At 43.3% G+C, this 21,459-nt stretch overlaps 1 protein-coding gene across 2 annotated transcripts in view; it reads right to left on the bottom strand.

Moving 5' to 3' along the window:
- The window catches only part of LOC122565413 (CUGBP Elav-like family member 4), a 475,156-nt gene that overhangs the window by 215,351 nt on the left and 238,346 nt on the right, over positions 1–21,459 (bottom strand). For both annotated transcript variants that reach the window (XM_043721364.2, XM_043721365.2), the window contains exon 3: positions 16,037–16,085. In XM_043721364.2, the coding sequence (XP_043577299.1) occupies positions 16,037–16,085 (49 nt within the window). The remainder of the gene's footprint in view (positions 1–16,036; positions 16,086–21,459) is intronic.

Genomic DNA, 21,459 nt, shown 5'->3' with positions numbered 1-21,459 from the left:
TCCATATAAAGCTTGAGAGTGATGGGGGGAAGGGAGAATGTGGATTCGTGGTTTGTAGATGACGGCTAAGATTTGAAATTAAATCCATTCACACTGAGGCAAGGAGGATGGTGATTGGTAAGTGAATGGGAAGTACGGTGTACAGTTCTGGTCATCCTGCTATAGGAAGAACATTATAAAAATGGAAAGGGTGCAGAGATGTTTTCAAGGATGTTACCAGGAATGGAGGGTTTGAGTTAGAAGGAGAGGTTAGATAGGCTGGGACTTTTTTTCCCCTGGAGCTTATGAGGTTAAGGGGTAACTTTATAGAGATTTATAAAATCACAAGAGGCATTGATAAGGTAAACAGCAAAGGTCTTTTCTCTAGGGTCGGAGAGTAAAAACTAAAGGGCATAGGTTGAAGGTGAGAGGGGAAAGATTTAAAAGAGACCTAAGGGAGGCTTTTTTCACACAGGGAGTGATACATATATTGAATGAACTGCCTGAGGAAGTGATAGAAGCAGGTACAGTTACAACATTTAAAAGACATTTGGACAGAGATATGAATATGAAAGATTTAGAGGGGTAAGGGCCAAACGCAGGTAAGCAGGATTAGTTTAGTTTGCGAAACATGGTCAGCACGGACAAGTTGGATTGAAGGGTCTGTTTCGATGCTGTATGATTCAACGACTGTGTTTGAGTGAGGATAAAGTGTGGAGAGATCAAGTCAAAAAGTGATGAAGATACAGTTAAGTGTTTCAATGGCAGAATAGGCAAAAATGAGCAGGATTCAGGGATTGGAAATAAACAAAATAAAACAGTAAATGCTGGAGAAACTCAATAAATCTCACATCACCTATGCAGAGAGAAGGAGAGTGAACAGTTCAAGTCCAGTCTCTTCTTCAGAACTGAAACAAGATTGAAAGGTGATGCATTTTATGCTGCTGAAAAGGAAAGTAAGACAGGTGGAATGGGTGGTAATGGTGCTCAAAGCAAAAATGGCAAAGAGAGTGCAAATGATATTAGATGAATGACATAGATGAGCAGTAAGCATTAACAGCAGGAGGTAGTACAACCCTGCTGACAACAAAATCATGCAAAGAAGACATCAGGGGAAAGGGTCCAAATAAAATGGAAGTCAGCATTCACGGTCTGACGTTGTTAAACCCAATGTTGAATCCTGAAGACTGTAAAATGCCTAAGTAGAAATTGCTGACTCTCTAGCTTGCATTAGGCTTTGCTGGAAGACTGGAGCAGACCCAGGATAGAAATGTTAGCATGGGAGCAAGGAGATAAGGGAGGTAAACAATCTTAGCAATGGATAGGATTGGAGCCTTGTTGATCAAAACATTGAGGTTGCATTGAAATTGTGTCAAAATTGTTAGGGAAGTTTGGAGACTGTGATGGCTATGATAGAGGCAGATATCACATGGGAGAACTCCTTTGCAATGCAGATTAATGAGGTCAACCTGTCTGTCACTTCCACTGAACAGATAAGATTTACATGACACTATTTTTGAAGAACAGTAGAACAGTTCTCCCCAGTTGCCTGGTCAATATTTATCTTTCAACCCACATCAGGAAAAGAAATTCAGATCATTCAGTCACTAAATGGATTGCTGTTTGTGGAAGCTTGCTGTGCACAAATTCATTGCCACATTTCCATGACTATATTTCAAACATACATCAAAGGCTGCAACATATTTTAGGACATCCTCAGATCATGAAAGGTGCTATATAAATGCAAGTTGTCTTTCTTTCAAAGCTCTGGATCGAGCTGACAGAGCCCACCAACCTCAGTGGGAACACACTTTGTAATTCCTCCTCCAGGCCACACGGTGGAGCCTTGTAATAACAGGGCAGTTCACACAGCCAGCAGAAAAATGGCACTGCCCAATCCCGCTCTGTCTTTTGAAAGCATCTTTGCCTTTTGTGGGATATGATTAGCAGAGCAACAGCGACATATTTTTCACGCCACCTTTGGTATTCTTAAAATGTGAACAACCTCAGCACTGCCAAGTGTAGCAGAGGCTGGCTTTTGCATGTTTCTCATCAGTTAAGCAAAGCCCACATCAACAGTCTGACAAGTACACCACCCATCAATACAGCCCCACATACCTTGGACAACATGCCAGGTCACAAAGCTTACCACATTTATTCTTAGACCAACTTGGATCAAGTCAAAAGTACATGAACAAACCATCCAGCCCAACTAGCCTGTGTTTGTGTTCCACATGAATCCCCTCCCTCTCCTCCTTTATCTAACCCTATTATTAACACATAACCCAATTCTGTTCTCCCTCATTATGTGCTTATTTTGCTTTACCTTAAATACATACGTGCCTTGAGGCTTAACTACTCCTGACCATAGAATTCCACATTTTCCCATCTTATAGGGGAAAGAACAATTTCATCCTGAACACTCTAATAGATTCATAAGTGACAATCTTATATATTTACCCTCTTATCTCAAACGTTTCAAGGTCTGACTTTATTTTCTACATTTAACTGCCTTTAAAAGGTGGTAGTGAGCTGCCTTCTTGAGTCACTACAACCTTTGTGGTATGGGTACCCCCACAGCACTGTCAGGAACAGGGGTTTCCGGGAGAGTGCAGGGAAAGGAGTAGCAATATATGCCCAAGTGAAGTTAGAGGTGAAACCAGACAGTAGTGGTGTTCCCCTTCATTGGTGGAAGTTGCGAGGTTTTTGGCCATTTTATTTACCTTCGAGCAATGCAGAGATGACTCTAGCTACTGAGTGTGTAGCAGGCTTATTAAAATATCTCTGCAATCACAGAATGTCTGCATTTGTGCTTGGAGCTCAGCTTCTTATAGTTTCTGTTGTGTCTTGTTTACTTTGCTTTGAGTCCACACCCAGGCCTAACCAATCAAGCACAGTGAGCATAGATCTGTTACCGGACTCCCATACACACAAAACAACTGAACACTAAATCCCATACATTCTCTCTTCATTTACCCCTTCAAACTTTTTCATTATCTTCAGGATCTTTGTAAGTCACCTCACAGACTTGTTTCTAGATGAAACGCTTGAGTCTTTTCTGATAAGTACATTGTCTCAGTTTTGGTGTTAATGTTAAGATATTTTTGCACCCTTTCCAATCTCCATACATAAAACTAGAGATCAGAACTGTGCAGTGTATAAACTTAGCTTGATTTTACATCCTGACTTAAAAAATTGTATCAAGCTGTGCAGTGGTACAGTTGCCAACTTTGATTGGATTTGTTCCTGGACATTTAATGGCATGACCTGTAGCCTTCCAACCTAATCAATTAGTCTAATTGCCCAGCTTCAATTTTTATAACCCTAAAAGAGAAATACAGAAAGATATTTTAAAAATCGCTGTTTTTTTAATGCTCTATTGATTTTTCTTCTTCGTCGATTGCACAGTATCCGAGAGTTTTAATGTTGACTGTTTAGAGATTCCAGGGTAATCCTGGAGGATTGACAACCCTTGAATAAGAACATGGACAGTCAATGGACAGACATACAGCAGAGACAGTCTCTCCACACCTCATCGACATGACAGAACACTGTTTAATTACAGGATGGCATAACTGAGAGGCTGTATTGGTATTGTTCTCCCAGGGCACAAACTTGATCATAAGATGCAGGAGAAGAAGTAGGCCATTCAGCCCATCAAGTCTCCTCTCTATTCAATGAGATCATGGCTGATCTGATAATCCTCAACTTTTCTGGCTTTTCCCCACAAGTCTTCATTCCCTGGCTGATTAAACATCTGTCTATCTCAGCCTCCAATACACTTAATGACCCAGGCTTGACACTCCTCAGCAGTAATGAATTTGACAGATTCACTGCCCTCTGAAAGAAGAAATTCCTCCTCATCTGTCTAAAAGGTACGATGCCTTATTCTAAGACCATGCCGTCTGGTCCTAGACTCCCCCACAAGGGGAAACAATCTTTCTATATCTACCCAGCTAAGTCATAGGAATATAATCAGAAGAAGGCCATTCAGCCTCTCAAGCTTGTGCCAGCAGGTCTCCTAAGAATCTTAGTACCCTAAGAACATTGTGTATTTCTTGTGTGGTTGCCTCTCAATTTTCTCAATTCCAATCAGTATAGCAATGTGTCTTTGGTTAGTTTGCTGCAAAATTGCCAGTTTTTAAAAAGCGTGTTATCCTGGAGGCCCTCCCAAAGTGATGTTAGGACCAAAATGGGGAGGCGACATGCATTCCCCCAACTCACAATGGAACAGCACAACCGCAGTGAGTAGAGATAGGTCACAGCTCTATAACATAGGAGGAAATTTGATGGACAACCTTCAGAAACCATCTTCACATCTCCTTGCACTCAATCTTCTGAGAGCCTAGGTAGAGAGGCAACCCATCCTACTCACAGAAATAGAAATTGCTGGAGAAACTTGGTCGGTCAGGCAGCATCTGTGGAGGGAAAGCAGTGTTGGGTCGCTGCAGAGGAAACATTAGCTCTGCTTTCTCCCCACAGATGCTGCCAGACCGGCTGAATTTCTCCAGCAATTTCTTTTATTGCTTCTGATTTCCAGTATCCGCAGTTCGTTTATTTCATCTCATCTTTTTGTGTGCACAACGCCAAACTACATTTATATATCATCTTTAATGTTTTACAGCATCTCAAGTTGAATCCCAGAAGCAGTCTCAAACAAATCTTTGGCAAAGAGTCATTTAAGGCGATATTAGAGATTACCAGCGAAACACAGCTGATCTGGTAGCATCTGTGGAGAGAAAGCAGAATGAACATTACCGGTTCAGTAATCCTTATCCAGAACTGTTCTGAAGAAGGGTGACTGGACTAGAAACATTCATTCCAGCTTTTTCTCCACAGATGCTGAGTTTTCCAGCAATTTCAGATTTTATTTTTGTTTCTGATTTCCAACAGTTCCTTGGGTTTCTCTTTGGAGAGATATAAGAACAGCTGGCCAAAGACTTGGTTGAGAAAATAGCTTTTCAGAAGAGAGTGGATGGAGAAGAGTGATGTTTCTGGTGGATCAATGGAAATTTGGGGGGAGCACTTGTTCAGAGAGAAAGCAAAGCAGGAAGTGCTGCTGTGGGCCAGGTGTGAACAAGAAAATGTCAAGGGAATTACTGCACAAAAAACTGACTGACTCAAATTTAGTTTAAAATACAAAGAAAAGGTGTAGTGTAGTGGGCTGGCACATAGCCCTGGTCATACTGGCATCTGGGTTCGATTCCAACTCAGGCTGACAAGTTGATAGCCACCTCTCTATGCTAGCTGTTACCTGAACCAGGGTCTGGACTGTTTTAACCAGATCCTGGAGGCATTAAGCACCACTGTCCAAGATTTCAAACAAACTGGCACCAAAGGATAGCAGGTACAGTTGTCCAAAACAAAATGTGTTATAAAACAGGTCAATGATTGTGTTAGCATGGCAGGCAGAGGCATCAGAAACATCTGTCTTAATAATGCCATGTACAAAATGTTATAAATGTGAGCGGGTGGAGGGCAGTCAGATTGTAATGTTGTTCTGAGTTCAGGAAGTCGGAGCTACGTGTCAAGGTAAAGGGAATGAACTTTGATCAACAGCTGGTCTGAGAATACACAGTGGCAATGTTGGTGAATGATCCACTCCATAACCACCCTCCTATGATTAATACAAATGGAGATTTACAATGTTACCTTGAATTTATAGCATAGAAAAAGGCCATTCAGCCCAACTGGTCCATTCTATATTAGCCATGATGTGGAGGTACCAGTGTTGGACTGGGGTGGACAAGGTCAGCAGTCGAATGACACCAGGTTATAGTCCAACAGGTTTATGTAAAATCACAAGCTTTCGGAGCACTGCTGCTTTGTCAGGTTCACCTGATGACGGGGCATCGCTCCAAAAGCTTGTGATTTCAAGTAAACCTGGTGGACTATAACCTGTTGGACTATAACCTGGTGGACTATAACCTGGTGTTGTGTGACTGCTGACATTCTGTCAGTGCTCTCCAAGCTAACCTTTTCATTATTGCTTTACACAGCCTTCTTTTCTCTCCCTCTATGCTTATCTGGCTTCCTCTTAAATATTTCTAGGCTTTTTACATCAACCATTGCATGGGTGAGCAAGATCCAAATTCTCACCACTCCCTGGGTAAAGGCATATCTCCCGAATTGTGTTTATTAGTGACTACAGAGAAACCTCGATTATCCGGATAATCACTTATCCGAACGAAATAGTACCCGCCCATCTCATTCGGATAATCGAGGTTCCTCTGTATTCTAAATTCGAGCTCCGTTGTTTGGGGTTGAAAGGTAAGCATGGTATGTAAAATTGGAAGGAGTGAAGTCACTTTATTGGTGCTTTACTATTGTTTCTCCACCCCTCACTCAGTACCTGGCTAGTTATTGGATTCATGAAACACAGCTTCATTCCTGAGCTTGTACCTTAGACCAGATGCTACGTGACACCATCAGGCAGATTCTACACAGCAACACTGGCTCCTGGGAGCTGAGGTTAGCTATTTACACGCCTCTTCTGCATAGACCAACTATATAATCTGCACATCAGACAGGTCATAGAAATCAAAAACATTTCTGATTTCCTGCTTAGCAACGAAGTACAGTCTCTGAGGTTTACAGCAACAGTGTTTGTACGTACAAACATGCAAAACAGGACCAGGAGTGCGTCACCCATCTTTCAAAACCATTCCGTCATTCAACATTGAATCTTCAACTCCATGCGCAATGGAATCACTGCTGATTCTGGACAATATTGGGCTGGTTCTCCATGTTTTACAACATGTGGAGTGGGAAGAATGTGTCTATGTGCTCCTGTAATTGACAGGTTATGGTGAATGGTGGTTACTGCGATTTAGGGCACAGGCAACACATTTTCTTTTTTCTTTATTCATTCACAGGATGAGGGCGTCACTGGCTAAGCATTTATTACCCATCCCTAATTGCCCAGAGGGCACATATTGCTGTGGATCTGGAGTCACATGTAGGCCAGACCAGGTAAGGATGGCAGATTTCCTTCCCTAAAGGACATTAGTGAACCAGATGGTTTTGTCCGACACCCAATAGTGGGTTCATGGTCATCGTTAGAATATTAATTCCAGATTTTTTTAAAAATTGAATTCAAATTCCACCATCTGCTGTGGCAGGATTTGAGTCCGGTCCCAGAACATTTCCTGAGTCTCTGGAATAACACTAGACCATTGCCTCCCCTGTGACCACAAGCTTGTACAGGAAGGGAGGTGGGAGATACTTTGAAATATTTTGCCTGAGAAGGTAGAATCACTGAATCCTTACTGTGCAGAACAAGGCCATTCGGCCCTTTGAGTCTGCAATGACGCTCCGAGAGCATCCCGCCCATCCACCCCATCCCCATAACTCCACATGCAATTTTTTTCCATGTGACCCACCTAACCTGCACATCCTTGGACACTCAGGGACATTTTTTTTTAGCATGGCCAATCAACCAAACCTACACATCTTTGGAAAGTGGGAGGAAACTGGAGTGCCCAGAGGAAACCCACACAGACACGGGGAGAATGTGTAAACTCCACGCAGGCATTGCTTGGGGCTGGAATTGGACCTGGGTTCCTGGCACTGTGAGGCTGTAGTGCTAACCAGTAAGCCATCATGCTGTGGTTGATTGGCATTATTAAGGTGGAGGTAAATAGACTCCCTTGCCCAAACAAAAATCCAAGGTTATTGAGGGTAGACGGGCATATGGAATTTCAATCAAATCAGCCACAATCTTGTTGAATGACAGAGCAGGCTGGAGGGCAAAATGTCCATGCATCTGCTCCTAGTTCCTATTTTCTTGCTTTCCCATGTTAATGATCATTATGGTTCCCGAACTGAGCCTTGATCTGTCTTGGATTTTTAGAAAGGGTACACTGACTGAGAGTGCAGTGGAGGCAAAATCTCAAGGGAAAAGGATGGGCTCGGAGAAAACATGGATACGATGGGCTGAATGGTGAGCTGCTGTGCTGCAGCCATTTGCTGATACTGTTCCACAGGTCAGAGGTCAGCAACAGAGCAGAGGTCTTAACAGTTATACATTCTGAACTAATCTTTGGTGATGCCTAGAAGAGCAGGAGCCGTTTCAAAAGGAAATTCTGTACCATTGTAAAGTCCAGGAGTTCACTACTCACACACAAGACACTGCCCATCCACACCTGTATGCCTTACCCACTTGCTGTCACCTCTGCCCGTTTGACAGTAGGCAGCTGCCATGTCGCACCTGTCTCAGGTGGGCAGAATGGCTAGTCAGCTGGAAATGCACTGTGGCCAGTTTCAATCAAGTCTCAGATCAGAGGCCCTTGAGTACTTGCTTCCCAAACAAGAGTTAAAATTCCCCATCTCCTTGAGTGGGGCATCCAAGAAAAAGGCAGCTTGATCCATTGACCCTAGGGAATCTTTTGAAAGCTCAATCACACATGACCCTATTTCCCAAAACTCTACACAATTTTCCTTTCAAATAACTGTTCAATCCTCCTTTGAAAGGTACTTAATTTTCTTCCATCTCCCTTTAAGGCTATGCATTCCAGTTTATAACAATTCATTGGGTAATAGAGTTTTTAGAGCATGGTCCATCATGTCCAAGCCAATCATCAAATATCCATCTATTCTAATCCCATTTTCCAGTACTTGTCATGTTGCCCTGCATGTTTCAAGTGTTCATCTATATTAGTTTCTCAACATCTTGATGATTCCTGCCTCTACAACCCTTTCTGACAGATACTTATCACTCTTTTTCTCAAATTCCCTCTAAATCTCCTGTTCATTTCCTTAAAACTGTGCCCTCTGGTTATTGAGCCCTCTACTAAAGGAAAAGTTTTCTCTTTACCTGCTCTGTCAATGTCCCTCAGAACTTTTCTGCCCTAAGGAAATCAACCCCACATTATGCAGTCTCTGCATAAATAAAATACTGTTCCTCACTAGTTCTCTTGTGAAATATTTTAAACCTGTTTCCTCCAACTTCTAATCCTCCTGCCATTTACCTTTCGAGAAAATCCATGTATTGTGGGACAATGTTATTGAATCTCTCCTTTACCTTCTCTACTCTAAGCGAATAATCCTAGCTTCTCCAGTCTTGCCACATACCTGTCACGACGTTCTCCTCTGTTCCTTATTCAATGCCTTGACATCCTTCCAAATGTGAGGTGACCAGAATTGAATACAATACTCCCATTGAGTATTTATATATTAAAACAATATGTTTATGTTTCCTTAGGGAGATCTACACAACCATGCTAATCAACTCAATGGCAAAAGAAGGTTGCAGGATTTGAAGGACCTTATTAATATCCAGCCACCTCTGCAACTAAAATGATCTCAGCAAACATTTTGACTCAGGTCATATCCTATAGCGCAAGCCTTACCTCTGTCAGACAAAACTTGTTCCAACACAGTTTAACATAGAAATATCTGAAAGAACCAACACTGCTCATTCAGATCAACAAATCTCTGCCAGTCAAAAAAAACAAAAATCTGCAGATGCTAGAAATCAGAAATAAAAACAGAAATTGCTGAAGAAATTCAGCAGGTCTGACAGCATCTATGGAGAGAAAGCAGAGTTGATGATTCTGGTCTAGTGACCCTTCCTGAGAAGGGATGCTGCCAGACCTTCTGAGTTTCTCCAGCAATTTCTGTTCTTGTTTCAAATCTCTGCTGGTATTTATACTCCACACAAAACTTCTCCTATTACATTCAGAGCTGAAAATGTGTTGCTGGAAAAGCGCAGCAGGTCAGGCAGCATCCAGGGGACAGGAGAATCGACGTTTTGGGCATAAGCCCTTCTTCCTGAAATGTCGATTCTCCTGTTCCCTGGATGCTGCCTGACCTGCTGCGCTTTTCCAGCAACACATTTACAGCTCTGATCTCCAGCATCTGCAGACCTCACTTTCTCCTCCTATTCCATTCACCCCAGTCCTTCAGCCTATCTTTCCTTCTCTGTTTCTCTCATTTGCTCTTCTAGCTTGTTTTGGAACTTAATAGAGCTATTTGCCTAAAATACTTCCTGTAGCGGTGAGTTCTATATTCCAACCACCCTCTGAGTGAAGACACTTTTCCTTATTTCCCTATTAGGTTTATTAGTCATTACCTTGTATTAATGGCCCCTAGTTTACCAAATGAATTATCAGAAACCAGATTAGCATGGAGATGACATGCTAACAAGGCAATGAGCTCACTTCAATGTTAGTGCTTTTGCTCCCACCAGCAGCTCTCCAAACAAAGCAAAGTTCAGATCAGAGGAATGTTACCAAAACAAAAGTAGCCACTGAGAGAAATGCATAAAAGATCCTGGATGAAAATTGTTGCTGAGCATTTCCCAGCTCATTCTGTGTAAAATATAATTTCGAATCATAGAGTTGTACAGTGCAGAAACAGACCTTTTGGTCCAACTCATCCATGCTGACAAGATATTCTATATTACTTTAGTTCCATTTGCAAGCATTTGGCCCATATCCCTCCAAACCCTTCCCATCCATGTACCCATCCAGATGCCTCTTAAATGTTGCAATTGTACCAGCCTTCCTCTAGCAGCTCATTCCATACATGCACCCCACCCTCTGCTTGAAAAAGTTGCCCCTTAGGTCCCTTTTAAATCTTGCCCCTCTCACCTTAAGCCTATGCCCTCTAGTTTTGGACTCCCCTACCATGGTAAAAAGACCTTGGCTATTCACCCTATCCATGCCCCTCATGATTTTATAAACCTTCTCTTAGGGGACACCCCTCAGTCTCAGATGCCCCAGGGAAAAAGCCCCAGCCTACTCAGCCTCTCCCTGTAGCCCAAATCCTCTAAGCCCAGCAATATCCTTGTGTTTCTAAATTAACTGGAATCTTTTGCTTACTTGGATAATCCTGGGCCACCTGTTGCCTATTCTTACTTGGAGAGAGACGTCAAAGAGGGAACAGCACTGAATGTCAACTCAATCCACAATCTTCCTGTGGCACAGCAGATGGCATAGCACCTCTCAATTTTACCAATGAGTTAGTTGACTTCCTTGAATGTTAACATTACTACCTGTTTTCCAAAACAAAGTAGATCAAGTGTATTCTGTCGATAAATGATTCTGTTTCAGACACAGATTTTCAGACTGGGTTTAATTTAGGGAATTCATGAAGGGTCGCTTGACTTCGGTTGAGAGTGCAGGATGGAATGAAACATTGATCATCCATCTCTCGGTCCCCCTCTCTCTTTCTCTCTCTCTCTGCCTCACTTTGTCTCACTCTGAATCACTCCATCACACACAGTTCTAATGCTGAGCCACACTACCCAGCAATGCCACTGAGCTCGAAACTAAAAAGACATTCCTTGCATTGATATTCTCAAAACCGCAAATCAACAACATAAACGTTTGCCAAAAAAAATGATAAACAAAAGGATGAGTTGATGAAGAGCAGCCCAGAACACTTTCCAACTTGATAATCTCCCTTTGTGTACAAAGACAGACAGCACTGGTTGCCGGCTGGTACATAGCAAGCAGTCTAGCACAGAAGAAGTCGCTCTGGGACGGAGACAGGAGGAAATCTCTATCAGTTTTAAGATATAAAAGCTTTGCTGTAGACCCCAAGCTGTCTCGGCTCAAGCTGTGTTTGCCTGCCTCTACTTCACAAAGCAAAAAAAAACTAATTTACTTTGTCCTCCCGGGCTTTCTGCAACAATAAATCATCTCGCTGCTCAAAGACTAGAGGAAAAAGGAAAAAAGATGGGGAATAGCACCCCACCGAAGCACATTGTGAACAAAGCAGCCCTGGGTTGAATCAGTCCCATTTAATGATGGCCAAAAAAAGCGAGTGTGGTGATGAGGATGGCTCTTTGGAACTGGAAGGTCAATTTGAAAAGGTCAGACTTGATTCATTCCCATCCTGTCATCCCTCATGACTGAATAAAGCAATCAGGGTTTTTTTTATCCCTCCCTAATTTACAGCTGGTAACTGCTACCACACAACACAGCACAGCTGCACAAGCAAAGATGCTGCTGCTGCTGGAGATAAGTACGAATTGTAACCTCATTTATTTTTAGATGGAAAAAAGCCTTTGTAGTTTCTACACTGGGTGCCTCAGATACTTCACCTGTGCATCAATTATTTTGTCCACCAATACCACGCTGGCTAAAACAAAATGTAATGTTGCCCTGACTGCCATCTTGATCTGGCTGGGCAAGAGTGACATTTTATAATGCAGAAAATATCAACTTCTATCTGATGATTCACAAGTTAATTGAGAGGCGCTTTGCGAATGCAGGGTTAAGGGGAGGTAATTCATGTTACTCCTGTGCAAAACATAATTAAAATGTATAATGCACAATGGTAAAAGCATCAAACTGCTGTACAGTTGGCAGCACAGGAGGAGGCCATTTGGCCAACGCCATTCATGCTGGTCACTGAGCACCTCTCGCCTGCCTTTTTACTGCCACCCTCCCAATGTTCCTCACAACATCATGTGCCATCTAGAACAAAGCCCAATGAGATTCCTCCAATCACAGCTAAGAGTCGAGACATAAAGTAACAACCGATACCAAGGATTGACAAAGTCATGGGAGTGAGACTGGCTCAGACCCACCAGACAATTGCAACCTCTTATCCACGCCAGCTTTTAATTCCAAATGACTTGGAAAATCACAGATTAGAATCCCTACAGTAGAGAAAGGGGCTATTCAGCCCATAAAGTCTGCACTGAACTTCCAAAGAGCATCATATCCAAAACCACCCTATCCTTGTAAACCCCAGGCTTTTTTTCTTAATCCTGACGATTCCCACCTAACGGGCACATCCCTGGACAAAATGCTGCCAAGATTTTTAATTCCAAAGCAAGTCAAGATTACTTACAATGTGGAAACAGGCCCTTCGGCCCAACAAGTCCACACCGACCTGCCGAAGCACAACCCACCCAGACCCATTCCCCTACATTTACCCCTGCACCTAACACTACGGGCAATTTAGCGTGGGCAATTCACCTGACCTGCACATTTTTGGACTGTGGGAGGAAACCGGAGCACCCGGAGGAAACTCACGCAGACACGGGGAGAACGTGCAAACTCCACACAGTCAGTCGCCTGAGGCGGGAATTGAACCCGGGTCTCTGGCGTTGTGAGGCAGCAGTGCTAACCACTGTGCCACCGTGCTGCTCGTGCTGCCCTTGGCAAGGGGACAGGGAGGTGAGGGCAGGACTTTTCGTGTTGATTGGGTTTCCTGCACTGCTACCCAAAGAGACGGGAGGGAACAGATCACCATCGATCAATGCAGCACTGTAAATGCTGATCACTTTGCCTGGAACTCCCTGGAAATGGGACATCCAACTCTTATTCCAGAGGAAGCCCTACCTCAGAAACTAGCTGGTCAAGCTGGTTAGTCAGTAGCTCTGAGAAGTAGCTCCTGATGAAAGGTTTTTGCCCGAAATGTAAATTCTCCTGCTCCTCGGATGCTGTCTGGCCGGCTGTGTTTTTCCAGCACCACACTCTCGACTCTAATCTCCAGCATCTGCAGTCCTCACTTTCGCCTAGCTCTGAGTAGTAGTCCAGTCCCCAATTTCTAATGCCTGGAATCCAGTTAGTGTTGGGGAAGGGTTGTTCAGGGGGCTCATGGGCAAAGACCTGAGCAGGGGGCATTCTGGATGGAGAGATTAGGAGGGAGGCACTTTATACGTGATGAAGAATGAACTGGGCAACTGACCACCAGCTCATTTCATACGGTTGGTATCCAATCATTTCAGCCACCCCTCCCCCCACAAACAATTTAGAGATTGTAACATTATAAACATTATTATTTGCATGAGACTTTACAGTATCTGCAAGAGTGTGGCTCCGCAAAATCTGCCGTCATAGTCTTTGTTGGGGTGGGATTCGTAACACCTGTGACCAGAACAGGATGACCTGCCAGGTGTACCCACTGCTCTGCTCTCCTCCAGCCAACCTCAAGTTTGAAACTGAGCAGGAAGCAGTCCTTACGTGGTACGTAACTGTCCACTTAAGGGCTACAGTTATGTCAAAGGTGAGGGGAACACTGAAACCTTGCTAGCTCCAACACCCCAGAAAAAATTCCAGCAGAGAGCAACAGCACAACCACCTCAGCATACAGCCCCTAACTCCCGCTTATAATCCCACCAGCTGGGGTACTGTAAAATTCTGCCCGAGCAAATCTCCATAATGAATCTCAGCTTTTTTCTGTGAATATCTGTGGAATGAACATTAAAAGTGGGGTGAAAGATTGGCTGTCAATTCACCCCAATCCTGCTGCGGTCCACTCATTTCACCTCTTCCAGGGATTTTGAGAAAGTTACCGTGATAACACTTATTTTTCGTGAGAGCTGGCAGTTTCTGGAAGAGCGTGAAACTGCCTCAATAGTTCTTGTTAACAAAGATTGTGTCGTGGTACAATAGAATTTTAAATAGCTCCTTTGCTGATTTTCAGATCAATTTTGCCTGTAAAACAAGGCACCCATATTGCTCATTGCGTCTTAAAAAATGTGACTGTGCATTTAATAAAGTCATCGCAATCACAGCAGGCATAAATATTGATGCTCCTCACAGTACACCCATACTTCTCCCCAAAGTATCCATTATCAAAATATTATGAAATTATGAAAGGGGTATTGACATCCGAGAAAGCCTTCCACAAGATGCTATACCTCAAACACTTGTATGATACAACCAATAATGTAATATCAGTTTATCCCACCATGGACTTGTATCATGAGTGCAACATGGAGGAATGACCAAGTCCAAACACAATCCAGTCATCAACACCAGCTCCCTGTCCAAGCATTTTTCCATCTGGGATAACTGCACAGTAAGCAATAGCCAGAACCATTTCCCTTTCTCCCTCTCAAACAGAGTGAGACCAGTTATAGTATCCTTACTGCCAACCCATCCTTATATACTTTGGATGCACAGGGAGGGAGTGGAATCAGATGCCCTTCCAAATGAGAGCCAGATTGTACTTGAGAAAGATAAAAAAAATGGGGAAGGACTGAGTGTGGGGAGATGGGTGTGTGTGCATGACTGGAGAGTAGCTGGTCAGGGTGTATAGAACCAGGGGACACAATTATAAAATAAGGGGGATGCCGCTTAGGTCCGAGATGAGAGAACAGAAAGTCTTTGGAATTGTCTATCATGGAGGGCTGTGGAAGCTCAATCTTTGAGTACATTTAAGTAGAAATTGATAATTTTCTGATTATCAGTGGGGGACAGGATTATAGGGAAGGAATGGGTTAAATGACATGAAAATGTTTGATCAGCCATGATTGTACCGAACGCTGAGGCAGACTTGACAACCTGAATGGCCTACATTCATAAAGAGCCAGCATTAGCACGATGGGTCAAATGGCCACTTTCTACAGTACAACATTGAGGTAATAATTTCTAACTGAACCAATAATTTGCATTCATACATTTCGTGTAGAAAAACATCCCAAAATGTTTCGCATCAATTTGAAACCTTAGACTATGTTTCATTAAGAATCATGAACATATCACAAGAGTTAACCTCCAGTAGATATGGCCATCTTGAAAGTATGCTGAAATATCACATGTATCCATGATTCTCACTGTGCCACCAACAATGCAGCTCAAGCAAATATTATTCATTTCATAAATGAAAAGGCTATTTATTTACTTCCATGGCTCAAAAGGTAGGTGTGTCTCATGACGAGATACCGAACCATGTACCATCGCAAGGTCTCAAGATTGGCACAATCAATGTTAAACTAGCTGACTGCAATTAGGCCACAGCAATGGACACTATAACTCGTCTCACTCCACAACCTCTTCGGTTTTAGGTAGAACAAGCCATAGTTCTTGTCCCTGATAATGGACATGTGTTTGGAGTTATTCACTTTTAAGACCTTCTCTTCCCTCAGAGGAAGCTCTGTTGGCATCAGTACAGTCTCAAAAGCCAACCTCTGGAGGGCAGTTTGGCAAGAGGGTGGGGAGCCAGGTAAATGAGTGCGGCAACTGGAAAATAAACACTTAAATCTACCTTCAACCCAATGCATTGAGTTCATTGCAGTTGCTGTGAAATTAGAATATTAAGGAAGTCCTAGTGACTGATATTCCCCCCTCAATAAAATATCAGTGACAACTACCTCCACGACTCTCACTGTCAGCAGGCTTCACCTGAATGGGTCGATTCATCTAGAAGATAAAAAAAGAGGAATTGGAGATTAGAATTTCTATTGAAAGTAGCATCTTTAGCGTGTTATAAATCACAATGTCACTTCAAAGCACCAGTCGTACATTTCAAGTCATTGACAACGTCTTACTTTGCAAAAAAAAATTAGAATCAACAGTCCTTGCTGCATTGTTACACGAGAGACATTACCAATTCCACTAGGGAAGAAAAGAATGAGATTTGTATTGAGTTAATAAATATTTTCTTCATGGTGTATTATCCAGGGCTTTCTAATCAGCTTCTTTCTTGGAATTGTGATTGAAGGGCATAATTGCTGAATGTCTCAGCAGTGATTCACATTACTCCAGGCAAGGTGCATCATTTCGGGAGGTTTGAGAGGGTGTGTCTGGTTATCTGTGGCTTTGCAATGGACAGGAAGAAGTCTGCTCAGAGCTCAAAAGCAGGAGTTGGTGGATGAACATGTTGTTAGACGAGAGGCGCTCCACAAAAGCAGCCTGTAAATGCCCATGACGCATTCTGTGCTCACCTATCCTAAAGAATCAGGATGCCAATTCTCTTCTTTGAGTTGGAGATCCAGCAATATGGGACATCCATGAATCCACTTCTCAATCAATACTCATAATGAAGTCTGGCTGTGAAGCTTACCATCATTAATCTGCCGGCTAAGTGAGTTAGCCATGGGAAATGCAGGGATGGCGTTGAGGGGTAGGTCTGGGTGAGATGCTCTTCAGAGGGTCAGTGTGGATGCAAAGGGCCAAATGGCCTGCTTCCACACTGCAGGGATTCAATGAACTCCAGATGCTAGAAATCAGAAACAAAAACAGGAGTTGCTGGAAAAGCTCGAACAGGTCTGGTGGCATCTATGGAGAGAAATCAGAGTTAACATTTCAGGTTGAGTGGCCCTTCCTCAGAACCCAACATCAACCCTAATTTCTCTCTACAGATGCTGCCAGATCTGCTGAGCCTTTCCATTTTTATTTCTGATTTACAGCATACACTGTTCTTTTGTTTTCTAGCTAGATTCCTAGCAGTGTCATTTCAAGCCCTCCCCTCAGTATGGAGCCTTCAACAGGTCAGCGTTAGGGTGACTGAAGGCAAAAGAGGCAACCTCTACAAGACTCTCTTCCTCCAGTTGGAGATGGATTACAATAAAAACTGCAAGAATATGAAACTGTGCTGTTCTCATCCCCTATTCTCTTTTCATAAAAATGTTCTAATCCATCACTCAGTGATATGATTACACACCTCTGCAGCAGGTGGAACTTGGGTGTGAGTCTCCTGAACCAGAGGTAAGGAGACTACCACTGTTTCACATTCCCAAATGCCCTTAAGGAGGAGGTGGTGAGCTACGTTCCATGTCAAGCAGTGTAGGTACATCCACAGTGCAATAAGGAAGGAGGCTCCCAGGTTTTTGACCCAATGACACTGAAGGAACAACAATTTGCCTCCTAATCAGGATGGGGTGTGGCCTGGAGGGTGTGCTCCCATACATGTGACCTGGCCCTTCCAAGGGAATGGTCATGGGGTTGAGAGGGTGCTGTCGAACCAGACTGAGTGAGTTGTTGCAATGCATCTTATAGATGGAACACACTGCTGCCACTATGCACTAGTGGTGGAGGGAGAGTTTATCGCTATTTCCTTGCAGCAGCATCTGTGACAGGATATAGGAAACTGCACTAGGAATCTCAGCAAGTGGTGTCATATGTTCAGCACAGAAAAGTACAGGGATGTCAAGTTCTTCAGATAGAAATGGTTTTATGTTTATTCAGCCCGAGACGGAGTTAGCGAGCATGAATTGTAAAACATGGATCATTTCTTATCTCTCCTTAGCAGACCCTCTCTGTGGTACATAGACCTATGGTAGTCTCAAGTGAACAAAATGCACAATGCAATTTTCATTACGTTACAAGAGTACTTCTAGCAAGAAGAAAATCCTGGTGAGGATGGTAATGCAGCAATCCAGTTTCATATTCCTGCAGTTTTTATTATAATCCCTCTCCCAGTTTTGTGGAGAAAAATTCCACCCATTCCCACAATCTAATGCAATATCAAACACATTCACCGTAGTATTAAACATTCCCAGGAAAGTTACTGCAAATAAGCAGCAAACTCCATCCTGTACAGAGTGGATGTGGAGAGGATGTTTCCACTACTAGGAGAGACTAGGACCTATGGGCACAGCCTCAGAGTGAAGGGATGCCCCATTAGAACTGAGATGAGGAGGAGTTACGAAGACAGAAGGTGGTGAATCTGTGGAACTCATTGCCACAGAGGGCCATGGAGGCCACAATATTGAGTGTATCTAAGACTAAGATAGATAGGTTCTTGATTAGTAACGGGATCAAGGGTTACAGGGAGTAGGCAGGAGAATGAGGTTGAGAAACATATCAGCCATGAATGAATGTGGAGCAGACTTGATGGGCCGAATGGCCTAATTCTGCTCCTATATCCCATGGTCTATAGTGTTACTATTGCACTATAATATGCCTCTATTCCAACCTCAGAAGGATAATCCTGGTTGGGACAAAGGGACATTTTCCATTTCTAACACACTTTCTATGATCTTCCTGTGTAAGTGTTCCAGTTAGAGGAGGCATTGTACTATCACATTGATTAAGTAGCCAGTGAGGGAAGTAAGGGTGACTGCTCCTTGACATCATGGTAGCATTTGACCAAGTGTGGCATCAAGGAGCCCTATCAAAATGAGTCAATGAGAATTAGGGGAAATTCTCTGCTGGTCGGCGTCATGTCTCGCCCCAAGCAAGATGGTTATAACAGTTGCAGGTCAGTAATGTCAGCCCCAGGACACTGCTACAGGAGCTCCCCAGGGCAGTGTCCTTGGCCTAACCATCTTCAGTTGCTTCGTCAATGACCTTCCCTCCAACAAAAGGCCAGACATGGGAGTTTTCACTGATGTGTGCACAATGTTCTGTATTTCTCTTAACTCCTCAGGTACTGATGCAGTCCATGCCCAAGTGAAACAAGGCCTGGACAACCTGCAAAACATGGGACAATTGGCCAAATAGCTTCCAACTGTAATACACCAATCTCTAATTCTCTGAATCTTTCATCCCATGGGTCTGAAATAGATTTGAGACCAAGTCCCATACGTGACAAATCAGGGCCTAACACATATTAACTTTCAAGTACTTTACACTAGGAAGAGGAGAACACAGTTTATGGCTGATATTCTTGGTAACAGCAATTTCAATTTGACACATGCCAGCCTTGACTCAGTGACAGGATTCTTGTTCACATATCATGGGTTCAAACCTCACTCCAGGACTACTGCAGATAAGCCAGTCTGAAACTTCAGTGCGCTAATGAGGGAGTACTACATCATTGCAGATGATGTTCAGCAAGTGAGGTGATGAATTGAAGTTCCTTTCTGCTACCATGAAAGTTACCACAGTCCCAGAGGTAACTCCGCCATTAGGTAGCTAGCTTGTGCTCAGGGCCACCACACCTCATGTAAGGGGAGCGATTGACAAGGCAATGCTTTCCTGGTGACTTCAACTGGTTGGGGAAAATTGAACCTGTGGAGTTATTTGCACATTGCAAACCAGTTATCCGGGAGAAAGTGAGGTCTGCAGATGCTGGAGATCAGAGTTGAGAGCATGTTGCTGGAAAAGCACAGCAGATCAAGCAGCATCGGAGGAGCAGGAAAATCAACGTTTCGGACCGGAGTCCTTCATCAGGAATGAGGCTGGGAGCCTCGAGGGTGGAGAGAATAATGGGAGGGGGGGTGGGGCTGGGGAGAAGGAAGCTACCTCATTTATCTCTCCACCCTCAAGGCTCCTAGCCTCATTCCTGATGAAGGGCTCTGACCCGAAACGTCGATTTTCCTGCTCCTCAGATTCTGCCTGACCTGCTGTGTCTTTCCAGCAACACACTCTCAAACCAGTCATCCAGCCAACTGAGCTAACTCTATTATGTCAGTTATTTGAAGAAGAGTATGGGAGTTTCACTGACCAATACTAATCCATCAAACCAAAGAAAGTCACTCTTCAGCTGTTATGGGACCTGACTATCATTAGCAATTCTTTTGACAGTACTGTCACTTCCGAGTCAGATGTTTGAGAGTTCAAGTCCCAGTCTAGGACTTGAATGCAGAAATCTGGGCAGACATTACAACATATTGCTGATGGTTATTGCACTGTTAGAGTGCTTTTGAGTGAGATGTTAAACTGAGGTCCTGTCCACCTGCTTAAGGTGCTCGTAAAGATCACGTCACATTATTTTCAAGAACAGCGAGGGAATTATTAAAGTGGTCAATACCCATCTGTCAAACAACATCCTAAAAGCAGATAGTCTGGTCACGATAACATTGCAGCTAGAGCACAATCCCGCTGGATTCCCTACCTTACAGCACTGACTGCATTTCAAAAGCACTTTGAGACAGTCTGAAGGTCATGACAAGTGCGACATAAATTTGAGTCTTCCTACCTTGTGTGCAATCAAGGAAAAAGGAAAAGACAGGAAAGTAGAGTGGAGGATAATCAAAATCAGTCATGATCTCATTGAATGACAGAGCAAACCTGATGGGCTGAATGGCCTATTTCTGTTCCTCTGTTTTATGACTGTCAATGAGCAAACATAATAATATTGCAGAAATAACTCATTGGCGGAGAAGCCCTTTGAGATGACCAGAAAATGGAAATGGTGCTTTCCAAATATCAATTCTGAGAGTCAGTCTCATTAACAGAACAGTTCAGGCTGAATATTTCTGTTCAACATTTTGTCAAACTTACAGTCCAAATCATACACACAGAAATCTCTTCCCTGGAACATGTTATTGAAGTTATATAAGATTCACTAAGGATGAGAAAAACCTTACAAGTCCTCAAGACACATTATATTTATCATTATTCTCACACAATAGCATTTACAGTGTCACTAATGTTTACTTATTTCTAATATGCACAGAATAACAGAATGCTGAAACACAAGAAACTACACATGAAAAGTTGTCTTTGTTAATTCCCCAGCAATTGGCTGTCACACCACACCCAGGATCAGCACAGAAAGGACACAGGCACTGTTACAGGAAAGGGTCTTCAAATTCCTAGCCTCACCTCCTAGTCCCCTCCATACATGCACCTGCATCACCCTCATCACCTCCCATTCAGCATCCCCAACCCCAATACCGCCCACCAGCCTCCATTAACACTGTCACCAAGATTATCTCATAGAATCCTTACAGTGTGAAAACAGGCCTTTTGGCCCAAAAGTACAAACCGACTCTCTGGAGAGCATCCTACCCAGATTCACCCTCTACCACCCTGCATTTCCCACAGTTGACCCATCCAACCTACACAGCCCTGGACACTATGGGCAATTTAGCATGGCCAACCCACCTAGCCCGCTCGTCTTTGG

Source organism: Chiloscyllium plagiosum, unplaced genomic scaffold, assembly GCF_037043375.1.
Source record: "Chiloscyllium plagiosum isolate Xiang-an unplaced genomic scaffold, Cpla_swu_hap1 HiC_scaffold_28, whole genome shotgun sequence".
Classification (NCBI taxonomy): Eukaryota; Metazoa; Chordata; class Chondrichthyes; order Orectolobiformes; family Hemiscylliidae; genus Chiloscyllium; species Chiloscyllium plagiosum.
This window is presented reverse-complemented; position numbering and strand designations above follow the sequence as displayed.